Source organism: Saccostrea echinata, unplaced genomic scaffold (genome assembly GCF_033153115.1).
Source record: "Saccostrea echinata isolate AGI-Se365-2 ecotype Australia unplaced genomic scaffold, CSIRO_AGI_Sech_v1 ptg000030l, whole genome shotgun sequence".
Classification (NCBI taxonomy): domain Eukaryota; kingdom Metazoa; phylum Mollusca; class Bivalvia; order Ostreida; family Ostreidae; genus Saccostrea; species Saccostrea echinata.
The window spans coordinates 16005927-16020212 of record NW_026889779.1 but is presented as its reverse complement, the minus strand read 5'-3'; the positions used below and the strand labels follow the sequence as shown (position 1 = coordinate 16020212).

Here is a 14286-nt window from a genome sequence, read left to right as displayed (position 1 = left end):
TGAAAATTTCTTTATGTATTTTCAATAGGGAATTATTTTAAATATCGCCATCTTTACTCGTATGTGGCTGTTGCCACAAGAGCAGCTGATGTGGGCTAAGGGCAATAACTCGTGTTGCAAACTCTCCGACTTGAGGGGAAAAGATTATACCAAGTTGTAAATGTTTAATTTATTTAATATACTTATGTAAAGTTGTAGATTAGATGTTGACCATTCCTGCAATTATAAGAAAAATGCTTGTTTTGAAAGTTTTTTTTTTGTCGCAAAGTTATCCTTTCGTCTGATCCTATTCCGGAAATAAAATATTTGATCGATTTGGAATCTAAATTACGTAGACTCCTTCATTTCCTTTATGTTGTCATTCTGGCAGAAAATGGAATAAATATTCTCTTGCATCTGATTTAGGGTAAGATATATGCTTTAGAAGAGGGGAGATGAATAGAATTCTGTGTTAAACATTGTATATCATTAATGTGCTTTTCAATCAATATCAAATACCTATGGTAAGTTACAATGATGCATTACAAGTAAGATGTCAGCTTGTCCTTCATTGACATCTCTCTGATGTTTTAATCAGCATGATCAGTGGGTCTCAAAAAATTACCTTCCCGAGTATTTTAACGGGATTGTAATTGAAACTGGTATGTTACCGGCTTTGTGTTTAATTTTTGCCAGTATCGAATGATTTTTGCATTACGTATTATATAGAAAAACAGCGACAGGTTAAAAAATCTTATTAAACAGGGATGTATATATATACGTCCCTGATCTTACTAAGTAAATACAATGCAATATTCTACGCATGTGTAGTTCAAAGTTTTTATAATTTAAAACAATGTCACAGATTTTAACACATGCAAGTGAAAGTTATTGAAAATGAAAGCAACTAGATAAAAAATTTTAGAGTGTTGTGAACCCAGACTGATTGAATTAAGTATTCCGGATTGAGTACATAAGTAACATTAAGGATATAATGTAACAAATTTAATATTAGATTAAATGTTAATAAACATTTGAATGAAATTATGACACTCAAATAAACCCCAAGTTTTTCTAATTTCAGTTCATTAATTTCATAAGTTTGAAAAGAGTCAATTAACAGTTATACACAAACAGGAAACATACCATTAATTTGAAAAGCATAGAAGTACAATTAATAGAACAACCAAGAACATTTAGAACTCCAATCATGTAAGTCATGCACAAAATGTACCAAAAAAAACCCTGATTCGCTACTGGTATTAGTAAAATGACTGTAATTGAGCATATTCTTCTCCTTTTCATTTGACAGAATTCATTTGTATGATTTGTCCCAAATCTTTTTAGTGACACAGTGTTTTCCTAAGAACTGGCCAACCGGCCAAATTGACCACTTCAGTTGATAAAAATGCTACTTTGAAATTTAAAAAAAATCAAAATTTAACTGTTGCAAGGTCCACTAACCAAAGCCTGTTACAACTGATCTCAAACCCTTTACTTTGAAATAAAGAAAAAACACTGAGTGGTGTATTGTGAGTGTCTTGAGACTTCAGAGGTATGAGGTAAAATTTGTCAATGATGTCCAATGGTTAAACCGTTAAAGTGAGTGCAGCCAGCTTTGTTCATTTTACCATCTTTATCTCTCAATTGAAAGATTTACCCATTCATTTTAATAAGTTAAAAAATTAAACATATCCTCATTTCCTATATGTGGCCACCCAGTACTTACTGGCTTTTACCAATCATGGCTTATTTAAAGATAGTGTGGATATTTAGTGTTGCTAACAAATAAGATGAAGTAAAGAAACACACATATTTATCAAGATATATGTTTTAAACATACATGTAGCTATCATATGTTTATATGTATATGATTCATATATATTTCATTGAATTCACTTTATTTGATTCATAAGGCAAAAAAAATAATAGTCTCGTTTCCTGCTACCTGACTGACCCTATTTTTTTGTGCCCGACCCTAAAGTTTTTTTTTTCAGTTTCGGAAGAAAAAAAAATGGGAATTTCCAGAATTTCATTGTTCTGTCACTGTAATTGGTTTCCGATTTAACAAAAACAAGCATTTCATGAAATTCTATGTTTTAGATATGAACTTGCATAAAATACCACTTGAGTTGTGCATCAAAAGACATGAAATTTAATTTTAAAAGACAATATTGACCTGTGACTTATTTAATTTGATCTTGTATTCGTTCATATCCAAAAAATGCCATCGGAAAAAATAAAATAAAATTATTTTCCTACCTACCTACCCTATTTTTTTCAGGCTGGTAGCAGGAAACAAGACTATCATTTTTGGCTTTATTTCTGTATAAAATCATTGTGATCTAACAACTGTTAATATGAAAATATCATATGACCAACATCCACTGTATAAAGGCGTAAACCTGATAAAATATGCTATACACTTACAGTACATGTATTTAAAATAATTTTGAAGTATATTTTATGAATTCTAATGGTTAAAAATATATACCCGGTAAGCAAACATTTAAGTGACTAAAGATGCTACAGGTTATGTGCTGCTGCAAGTTAAAACTTTAAATTACCGTCCTTTCTTACAATTGTTTTAAAATCAAACTTCATCAGCATTTATCATTCTCATTATTAAGGGTATGATTGACAAATGCAAAATGAAGTAAGCTGAAGCATTAAACAAGGAAGATGTTTGGCCTAAATGGCCTGAGTAAGGTGAAGAGGTTGATACTGGGGATGTTCGTCCTCCTCATTGTAGATTTAATATGGGTTGCATCTTCAGAAGTGACTGAGGTAAGTGAATATATCAATATTCTATTCTTCCTTAATCGGTTAATGCATCCCCATAAAAATAGTCACTTCATTGTTTATCTTTTGGACTGACATTTAGAAAAATGGAAATCAATATTTCAATTTTTTTCTGTTTTTGCTTGATGGATTACTGATTTGGAACACCAGACCTGTAAAATTTGGGCAAACCCCTACATGAAAATTTTAATAGATATTATTACATGTAACATGTTTGATGGAACACTGCTTTTCTTTGTTTACAGAACTATGTTAAGAGTCAGTGTACTTTATAATTTATCAAAATAATGGTACATTGTATTATGATGTCAGATAACAATGGTTTAAAATACTTTTTAATTATATCTTGCAATTGCAATTTGCCTTTGCAGTATATATTCAAAGACACTCACTATGACAAACCATTCTTCACTACTTATATCAAGACCAGCATGTTTAGCATTTATCTCCTTGGATTTATATTCTTTGAGCCATGGAGAATGCAGTGCAGAAAATCTGGCACAGTAAGTAACATGTTATGACATAACACCTGCAAAGTATGTTTCAATTTTAAGTAAAGTAATTTTATAAACCAGGAAACATGGGCTTGTGAAACCTGGATTAAATATGAAAAACATTTTTTGTTTAAAGTGACACTGTGACTGAAAAGGGGAAAACTGACAAAAGTAGAATTTTTGGATGACACATGCAAATTTTATTCAATTCTTGAAGATATTAGGTTTCAGAAAATTACAGGTTTCAGAACCTAAAAATCTACTTTTTTGGAGAAAAATAAAAGTAAAAAAAATTTCTGTTTGCCCCAACACAAAAATATTGCTTCATTTTTTCTTCTTTATTGTACACATGCGCAGAAAAGTTGAAGAATTTACCATGGTGTCAATTCCATAGATATAAATATTTCTATATTTAGGATATAGGACCAAGGATTTTGATACAATCTTCAATAAAGATGATCAGAACTTATTTCTCACTTCTGTTTGCTCCAATTCAATGTTGTTTACAAGTTTCATGCTAAAAATAAAAGTCGCTCGACCTTGACATTGACGATAACAACAAAGCGGTAGATACAACCTTTGTTTTTCCGGCACTTATATTTTGCAGTTCTTTTCTTGCTTTACAGTGCAGTTGAGTTGTTGAAACTTCGTTTTAGTCATATTTCACATAAATCTTTTGTTTTATGATACATTTTTAATTTGCAGATAAATTCCACCCTGACAATCAATAACAGTGAAGATGATAGAGACACTACACAGGATGCCTTGGTGAGACTTCTACATCTTATTTTATAGCACATATTGAAGAAGATGTATTGATTTCATTATTCACTGTCAGAGACAAGCATTTAAGGTTGAGTACAATGATGCCCACATTATTTTACATTACAATAAACCTAATCTTTGTTTTCCACAGTCCGAACCCCAGTACGTTCCTGCCAAATTTGATGACAAAGCCAGTGGAACAGAATCAGATGATTGTATGTTAACTTACAGATTCACAAAAAATGTACTGTTTAAAAATAATTTAACCATATTTTACTGAATTTTTAGTTTTGTTATTGTCATTTCAGCTACCTCATTAAATCGTTCCGTGAGATTTAGCAAGATAAATGAAGTTCGACAACTCTCAGGTAATTTTTTTCTCCAGTTTTATTTTTAAAAAATTGACAATGTTAAAATACTTTGTACATAATTTGCTTCTGTACTTTATCTTTAACAATTTTTTTTTATCTTTGTAGAAACCTATGCTGAAGATGCTGTGATAGCCCGGCTCTCTTATTCTGCATCATTACGGGCAGAAGAATCTCGTTTACGTGCCATGTCCAAGCTCACTGTAAAACAAGTAGCTAAACTGGCACTGTTGTTCTGTGTGTTGGTAAGTCTGTTGAAAAGTGCAATGAGCAATGACAACAATCAAGGATGTAATAATTTCCAAAAAAAAAACTTTTAAAGTGATCTTCACTCTGGGATGGATACTATGTACCATTTAACCATAAGCAAGTTAGATTTACTAGCAAAATTGTATGTTATATCATAAATGTATAAATGTTATGAAGCTGGTAATAAAGAGTAAAACTTGCACAATTAACTTTGGTGTCTACATTCAGGTTAACCTCTAAGACAGGTGTAAGTACATATATATTAATTTTTTTGCAGTGGTTTGTGGGGAATTTTTCATACCAGGAAGCCCTGAGGGACACTGAGGCGGGCATTGTGAATGTCCTATCCTCGACATCAGGTCTTTTCACCCTCATCTGTGCAGCTCTGTACCCCAGCTCCAGTGCTGACAGATTCACCCTCTCCAAACTATTTGCAGTTTTTCTCAGGTAAGATTTTAGTCTTATTTAGTGCTAAATTAAACCAGAGAACATTGTTTGACTGTTTGTGTAAATTTTGTTCTGTATTTAAGAAAGAAATAATAAAATCATGATCTCTACAGTCTTCACCACTGTACATCTAATATGTCAATAATTCTATTTAAATTTGTTTATATAGTGGGTTTTTTTTTTATACGATCAAACTTTACGATCAAACTCCTCAAGTAGAAAATTATTTATTTATTTATACTAAGGTTTCATATACATGTATTCTTGCAGTATAACATTATTAAATCTCATTCAAGTCAAGGCTCCTAATTTATGTTACAAGGACTTTCTTTCTGACTGTGTGTCTTTTCTACAGTATTGGAGGGATAGTTATGGTCAGTATAGCTGACCTTTCATTTGAGGACAAGATTCCTGTTGGGGCATTGTGGGCCCTGTGTGGCTCCATGTTGTACGCTCTTTATCTCGTTTCCCTGCGACGGCGGGTCGACCATGAAGATAAGCTGGATATTACCATGTTCTTTGGTAAAACTCTAAATATTTTGCAGTTAATGATTTATTTTAAGAAAATTGCACCCTTTGATCTGATAATTGTATTGTGTATGATGAATTTTATCAAATAAAGTGATTACCGGTAACCAAAAAAAATTAAAAATTGATTGCTTAATAGAAAAATGTTATGATTTAGGTAGATGATAGAATTCCATTTAAGGAGAAAAGAAATTAGTTCAGAAATGGACCAAAAGTTTTATTTCTGATTAAATGCCCCAATTTTAACTTTGTAATGTGTAGCATTCCCAGCAAGAAACTGATTGACTTTGTCATCTTTTAGGTTTTGTTGGACTGTTTTGCATTCTTCTTCTGTGGCCCGGATTTTTCATTCTTCACTTCAGCGGGACTGAGGTCTTTACTCTGCCAAATTCTCGCCAGTGGTTGTTCATTACTATCAATGGTTTGATTGGAACAGTATTGTCAGAAGTTTTGTGGCTTTGGTAAGAGTATACTTCTATTTCTCTTTAGAGTAATTTTTCACTTTTCAATAAATGACAAACTTCTCATTCATTGATTTGATTTGATCAAAGAACAATTTTTCTAGGTAATAAACTGGATCCTCTTGAATGTAGAGGTATTTTATGTGTTTATTTCTATTTTAGGGGATGTTTCCTGACTTCATCTCTGATTGCAACTCTTGCTCTAAGCTTGACCATTCCTTTAACCATGCTGGCTGATGTAATATGGAAAGGGGTAAGAATATTTTTGTAACCCTCTTTATATATTTTTTTTTTTCAGGGAAGGTCCATTAAAAATATAATGGTGAGTATTCAGGCTGAACATTTATTGAGCAAAGTTGCAACTTGGAAAGAGGTCAAAGATTTGAGAGAGGAGATGTATTTCTAAAGTACATACACGTAGTGAATGCTCTTGGGGATGAATTTCCTGGAATTAAATTCTTGAGCAGGTCTAGACAATTTCCCAGTGTAGAATTATTATTGAAAATTGTCATACCATGGCATCTGGAAATTGTCTAGACCTGTTTAATGTAATCAGTATCATTGACAATACCTCTATAAAAATTGAAATGCTGCTGAAGTTGAGAAAAAAATCTCAAGATCCTTAAAGTTCATAATCTCAGAGGTTTACCATTATTTGTCAGCTTTTTGTAAATGTATTAGGCCAGAATGTAGTATTAATTTTTTTCTCTAAGCTCCATCAAATGTACACATTTTTAAATTACATCAGACCTGTTTACTCTTACGATTTCGCCATATTTGTACGGATTTTGAGTCTAAAATACGCCTCACGTTTTGCTATTATGAAAATATGGAAATCAAAAATCCGTTCGTTTGGATTTTAGCAGTTATGATTTCATTATAATATGTCTTAGTTTGACGCTTTTTAATCGCTAAAAAAGAGAAAGATATCAAACACTTAAGTGATGTCAGGGTGCCAAAACACGGCGGATAAAAAAAATGATAGAAACCCCTCGAAAGAAAGCAAGGTCTGATTTTTTAAAATTATTATTATGGTTATTAAACCATGTTCTGGTAATCAGAAATGTAGTTTTTCTCTAGTAATATATGTAAAATCGATGGAAAGTGAAATCTTACGGGCAAATGCCAAATCTTACTGACAAATCTAATAAAAAATACTGAGAGACAACAATATGAGTAAACAGGTCTGTTACATCTGTGTGACTGGAATCGGTGTTTTGATTAAATCTTAAGCTTCCAATTATTTGACCCCTCCGAGTCCTTAATTTGAGGGGTCAGTCCCTTTTTCTTGAAATCAAGTAAATTTTTAATTTCTGATAAATGTCATTAACATTATAAATAGCAACTCAATATACATGAAAGATCAAAGGATTTGATCTATATAACATAGTAAAAAAAAATATCATTGATCTCTGTTACTAATGTACATGTACATGCATCAATACATTTTAGGTGACATACAACTGGTTGTTTTATGTGGGATCTGTTCCTGTGTTCTTGGCATTTTTTGCTGTCAGTCTTCTGACACATTATGAAACATGGGATCCTGTTTTACTGTGCTTCAAGAAGGTTTTACATTGCTTCTGTCGACGGAGATTACTGCCCAGGTTAGTTAAATACCTTAAATCATCAATCCAATTTGTCATTTTTCTGTCTATTTATACATTACAGTGAATCAACTCTTTTTACAGTCATTGATACAGTATTTCTAATGTATTGCTTGATTATAAAAGTCCTTGAAGTTCTATAAGGCATGCCGTAAATAGAAAATAATATATTCCTTTTTCCATGTCACATTCTGCATCAGCCCGAGACAACAATATCAGCCAGAGGGCCAAAGGCCCGAGGGCTGATAATGATACTGGTTGAAGGCTAATACAGGATGTGACATGGAAAAGTTATGTTTATTAGATTCTGAGTAATAAAATATACAGTACACTTCTACTTGAGCAAATACAAATAAATAATCACTGACTAGCTTATTGTATCAAAGAACAGTTATTTAATTAATAATTAAAATTAAGAGGATGTGAATGAAAAAAAAAATAGTTGAATTATCACAAGTACTGTTTTCAAAGTTTTATCTACATGGCATGTGATATAAATCTGTATCAGTCCTGATCCATAGAAGCCCTACAGGATCTATATCATCCTTGGAAGCTGATATGGTTGTTGTGACCTAGCTCAGGCATATCACATTTTGCAAAAAAATAAAAAAAAATATTGCTTATTACTAAGTATGTAATAACACCAGATTATGGGTTAAGAAAGTTTTCTGAGTAAGAGAGACAGAAAAGAGATGGAAATTTGATATTCTTTTCCTGTAATATGCAGTATTTATTCTTCTGACAAAGACTATGGTATGTTTATACTCCAACATGAAATGGTCTGGGAACTATATTCAAGAGCTTTACAATAAATTACATTGTATAGCACTCGTTCTATGATACATGTGTCATGTATTTTTGCTTCTGTTGAGGGATGAGAACAAAACTCTAAATGTACTCCATAAACAGAAATATTATGTACTTTCATAGCAATATTTATCACATCACATCACACAATCATTTTGTACAAGTTCTGACTTTAGACATGAATGCAACTGTCTTATATTTTTCCCTTATAAGTTTTGAAGAAGAGCATTGTTGCATGGTGGTTTTTGAAAGGGGGGTGGGGGGTATTTTACTATGACATTATTGTTGAATGGTGGTGAATGAGGGTGGGGGTTACTCTGCTGGGCTACATCTAGTAATATGTTTCTGAATTCTGTTTATATAATTATTCTAAAGTTGAAGTTGTCAATGTGATCTACAAAGCATGGTAAAATATGCTTATTTGGTTTATCAAACAGTACAGTCCAGGAATGAATTATACTTTGTGATTTTAATTGCCCTTGTCTGTTGAGTTGATACATAATAGAATATATTTATTGCAGCAATTTGAAAAGCTTGCAGTTTATCCATTTACTGCAACAGATTTAATACCTTACAGGCATTTTACATATGCTTCAGATAAATTCAAATTATGTTATATTTTCATCTACAGTTTTGACAATGAGCGGTGACATGTTTAGGTTTATATCAATCCAAACTGTTTAACAATGATGTATATAGCATTCATTTCACATCATGACCAGAGCTACATATGTAGCATTGGAAAAGTAAAACAATTCACAGAGCTTAGTCCAAGCATCATTTTTTTCCCTCTTTGATTGTGAGGTTAGGTCAACATCATTTCATTGTTTGTCAACAATAACTGTAAGTGAAAATATACCAAAACAAAACATTTCACAAAATTCTTGAACACAGCAAGTACAGTTGTAGTTTTACATTATAGTATAGTTTTACATTACCTGGTATTTTAGGATTTGTCTGTAAAGATATTTTACCACAATATTCCTCAATTTACAGAACTGGAAGCAATTGCGTTCAAATTAGGTATTCATTTTTTTTTAGCTAATTTGCAGTTCAAGGTGTTCTGATAGCTGGTCCCTGCAGCTAATCCTCTTGCTCTTTCAGTACTTCTGAAGCTTTTGAAATTAAAACATTTGCACAAAATTTGACTTTTAACTCCTATGTGTTGAGGTTCATGCTTTTGTAGAACATTGTTGATTTTGCCAAGTGTGATAGCACCAAGTCGAGTTTCCCTTCTTTCACTATTAGAGAAATGTCAAAATCTTTGAAGTATTCATAATTGCATTTTAAACTGAATAAATATACAGTCAAACCTCCTTATCTCAAACACAAGTGGACCTAGAAAAAACTGAGAAATCCAAGAATTCAATTAAAATACATATAGACAGATTGGTTGGGATTTCCAGCTCACTTTGATATATCCATCCCATGGTATTCAAGAAAGTGGTGTTGGAGATACCGAAGTTTAACTGTATACATGTATTAATCAATTATATTATTACTATTTTGTGATAGTATGGAGACTCTTTGTTTTGTTCTTTTTTTATTTGTTGCTTTTAAATAATAAATAGGAAAAAGTTTAGTGATAACTCTTTTTTTTCTGAAAATCCCAGTATGTTGAATTTGAAACTTTCTTTGAATAATATATATATATATATATATATATATATATATATATATATATATATATATATATATATATATACATGTATATACAGACATGTATCTAGCTAAATAAAATTTCTGAAGAAAAAAAAAAGTCAAATTGTATGCTTCATCAAATTATCAAAAAATATAGGAATATTCATACTGTGTATATAATATAATTATATACTTTTTCTATTATAGAGTACGAGAAATGGACAGGGAACAGAGTGAGAGTCTAATAGAAAACAATTCCTGAATGAAGATACCCCACAGTCTGTGATCTGGTCATTTTGTTTGTTTATTTTTTGTGTTACAGATTGTTTATGACTAACACTTGTTTATTTAATACTATCCTAAAAAAAAAATTTAAGCTTTAGTCAATGCAATTTATTTTACATTGTTTTGATTTTTTTTTCTTTTTTGCAAATCTAATCTCGAAAAAGCTTAAGATTATTATTATTTTCAAAAATAGTAGTCATTCACTGAATAAATTATATATACATGTTAAGTTGGTAGAATCGCACTTGAAAAATTCTACACCACATTTCTTGTAGTTTTGATACATTAGGAAAATCACAAATCATGGAAAAGAAAATCAATGTACAGCATAACTAGATACTAGTCTTATATCAAAAGTTACCATGACTTTACAAGACAACCAAATACACATACTTCTAAATAATATGGTGAAAGGAGAGGGGGGTATTTATAAGAACCATGTATACTGCAGAGTTCCTTCCTGACAGCTTAGGATAAAATTTAACTTTTCTCTTCAGGAACTGTGTACATGTAATGTACTAAATATAATCCCTGTGGTCCTTTTCACAAAAAATCTTACGACTAAGACAAAAATTGTCCAATTCTCTAACAAGTATCTAAGCTGTAGTAGAAGTCACAAAAATCTTACATTTCTATTACAATTGCAAATAATATTTTAGAAAACAATGATTATCTTTATCAAACAAAAAAAATAGTGAGGTGTCAAATTTTTATCTAGTTGTTAGAATTTTTTGTGAAAAGGGCCACTGGAGTGTAAGTGTCAAATTATTCAATTACCTGGTATAAGATCAAAGGATAATGTATTTAAGAATGTTGAAAAAAATATAATGCACTGGATATAAAACGTATTCACTGATAGTGCACCAGCAATTTATGCACTTGTTTTATGAATTAATAACAGAAACTGTTTGTATTACACCATGTCCTTAAAACAACACAATAAGATTAGAATTAAACACAACTGTAGCAGTCTCCTGGGTATGATGAAGTCCTTTTCTTTTCTTTTTTTGTTTTTGTTTTAGAAATAGCAGGAACAGTTTTCATTTTCAAACTATGTACATGTACTTGTACATGTATTGTGAGCTCATTTTGGCAAAAACTACATTTGTTATAGAGAAACTTTATTGTTTGTTGGTGAGAATGTGTTGTAAAATGTATAATTTTTATTTGAATTCAAATTTAATATTTTTCATATTCAGGGGGAGCAAAAAAATTCATTCCATAAAATTCTTTTGTTATTCAATTATTGTGAATAAATGTAATCTGAATTGTTATGTTTGGAAAAAATTCAAATGGCTGAGACATATAAGTTTAAATAATATGCATGTATCTCTATACACTTAATATACTCTATTTCTCCATGCAGGACTGAATAAATACCTATTTAAAATGTAGATAAATATATGCATAATTAATTAATTATAATTATTCATATCAGATGTAGTTCTAAGATTGTGATATTTGTTTTGATTAACTATATTTAAGATCAGTTGTGCAATATTCTATAATGAAAAAGACTATGTTCATACAGGCACAGTTGTTGAGAAAACTGTTAAATCTGATAACTTATGTAAATGCTAAACACTAATCTTTTTTGCTGAGGCTTGCTACTCTGAGGGTTAAGATACATAATACTTTGTACTTATAAATCATGAAATAAAGGAAATTAAGTTTTATATTGGCAAATCATTGTTTTTGTATTAAAGATGTCCATCCCTGGGTTATTGTACTTGGCCATGTTTTTACCTCTACTCCATAAAAAGGTCTCAAAAATCACCAAATAGATTGTCTATTTGTGATAATTTGTCAAAACTCAAACAGTATTTCTCAAGTAATATTGACACATGTTTCAGTTTTGGGCCACAAATCCAGGTTTCAATAAAATACAGATATGCCATTATAGAATAAAAAATATATATAAATTATATGCTGATTTTTAGTTACAAATGGTATTGTCTTATTTTAAGTTTTAAAGCATTTTTAAATGCAAGTTGCTAAGGAGGGGATTACAAAGGGATCCTTCAACCCCCCTTTTTTGTGCCCCCACCACAAAATGGCCAGGGCATACAGTATTACCCTGTTCCGTCATTGTCATTCCGTCATCATTGAGTTTCCGTTCATTATCTCGGCAACAGTTGCACACATTAACTCAAATTTGACATATGGATACGTGATAGGATTACGCAGGTCAAGTTCGAATTTGGTCATGGTCCGATGATTTTTGACAGAGTTATTCCTCTTGAACTTAGAATAATGAAATTTTCAGTTTCCACTCTCAAACTTTTGTAAGGATGTATGTACATGTATGGAATTGCATATGCAGGTATTAAGGTGGAAATTGCATATGCAGGTATTTTACCAAAAATACGGGTCAAGTTCGAATTTGGTCCTGGTCCAATGATTTTTGACGGAGGCATTAGTCTTGAACTTACAAAAAAAAAATTCAGTTTCCGCTCTTTTAATTTTGTAGGAATGTATGTATAAGGTTGAAATTGCATGTGCAGGTATTTTACCAGATAATACAGGTCAAGTTTGAATGTGGTCTTGGTCTGATGATTTTTGACAGAGTTATCCCTCTTGAACAAAAATATAAATTTCCGCTCTTTGACTTTTCTAGGGATCTACGTATAAGGTTGGAAGATATACCAGGAAATACAGGTCAAGTTAAAATTTAGTTGTGGTTCGATGATTTTTGACAGGGTTATCCCTCTTGAACTTAAAAAAATTCAGTTTCCGCTCTCTAGTTTTTGTGGGGATGTATGCATATACGGTTGAAATTGCATATGCAGGTATTTTACCAGAAAATACAGGTCAATTTCAAATTTGGACGTGGTCCGATGATTTTTTACAGTTATCCCCCTTAAAAATGGCTACCTGCTGGGGCATTCGTGACGTTACTACACATCTAGTTTAAGAATGCTATACAAAACAAACTTTACATATGGCAACAGTACTGTACTGTACATTTCACTTGCAAAGGTAGACAAATTGTTTTTATCTTTTCAAATCAGCAATAATACATGTATTGACATAATTGCAGAATCACACAAATGGCTGAAAAATAAAATGTGAATCATATCTAAAGCTAGTTTTTGCAATGGAAGTGTTAAATTTTTTAGAGTTGCTGTTCCTGGCATATTCAATGATAATTTCAGTTCCCTTGGTGAACTGATGGCATTTTTTTAAAAATTAATTTCATTGGAAGATCTTGAAGGGTGTATAGATAAAACAGGCCAAAACTTCCTTGCTATTTACTAAAACTTGGGGTCTCAATCTAAATGGTTCAATATCATTAAGGACCGTTTTACAAATCTATCAGCAGGTTTTATTTGAAAGGTCCAATATTCCGTTATGGCACAGGTAGGATACCTGCTGGGGCATTCGTGACGTTACTACACATCTAGTTTAAGAATGCTATACAAAACAAACTTTACATATCCTACCTGTGCCATAACGGAATATTGGACCTTTCAAATAAAACCTGCTGATAGATTTGTAAAACGGTCCTTAATGATATTGAACCATTTAGATTGAGACCCCAAGTTTTAGTAAATAGCAAGGCAGTTTTGGCCTGTTTTATCTATACACCCTTCAAGACTAGCGACAAAAATCAATGTACAGAGAAAACTTTATACACAAACGTACATCTATAATAACAACCAATTGACTACTGACACATTGAAATTATTACTGATTTTGTTGACTTCGGTACTGATAGGATTTATTTCCATGAAATACACTGAACTAAACTTCCTAAATGGATCAAGAAGTAGCATTTTAAATGCAAAACTTTACCTAGCTCTCAGGAAAATTCGGACAGACATACTAGAGAGCTAAAGATCTACCCCCCCCC

General features: G+C 31.4%; 1 protein-coding gene across 3 annotated transcripts; it reads left to right on the top strand.

Moving 5' to 3' along the window:
* Positions 1-338: 338 nt before the first annotated feature.
* LOC133197404 (solute carrier family 35 member F5-like) lies at positions 339-12109 on the top strand. Of its 3 annotated transcripts, none has more exons than XM_061333421.1 (14): positions 339-406; positions 2610-2766; positions 3153-3284; positions 3981-4043; positions 4192-4255; positions 4349-4408; positions 4517-4653; positions 4935-5104; positions 5460-5626; positions 5934-6093; positions 6256-6346; positions 7546-7700; positions 9504-9530; positions 10356-12109. In XM_061333421.1, the coding sequence occupies exons 2-14, from the start codon at positions 2662-2664 to the stop codon at positions 10408-10410; spliced, it is 1386 nt and encodes a 461-aa protein (XP_061189405.1). In that variant the 5' UTR covers positions 339-406; positions 2610-2661; the 3' UTR covers positions 10411-12109. The 3 variants fall into 3 exon arrangements, with proteins under 3 accessions (XP_061189405.1, XP_061189406.1, XP_061189407.1); XM_061333422.1 differs by lacking the exon at positions 9504-9530 and adding an exon at positions 8428-8453; XM_061333423.1 differs by lacking the exon at positions 9504-9530.
* Positions 12110-14286: the final 2177 nt, after the last annotated feature.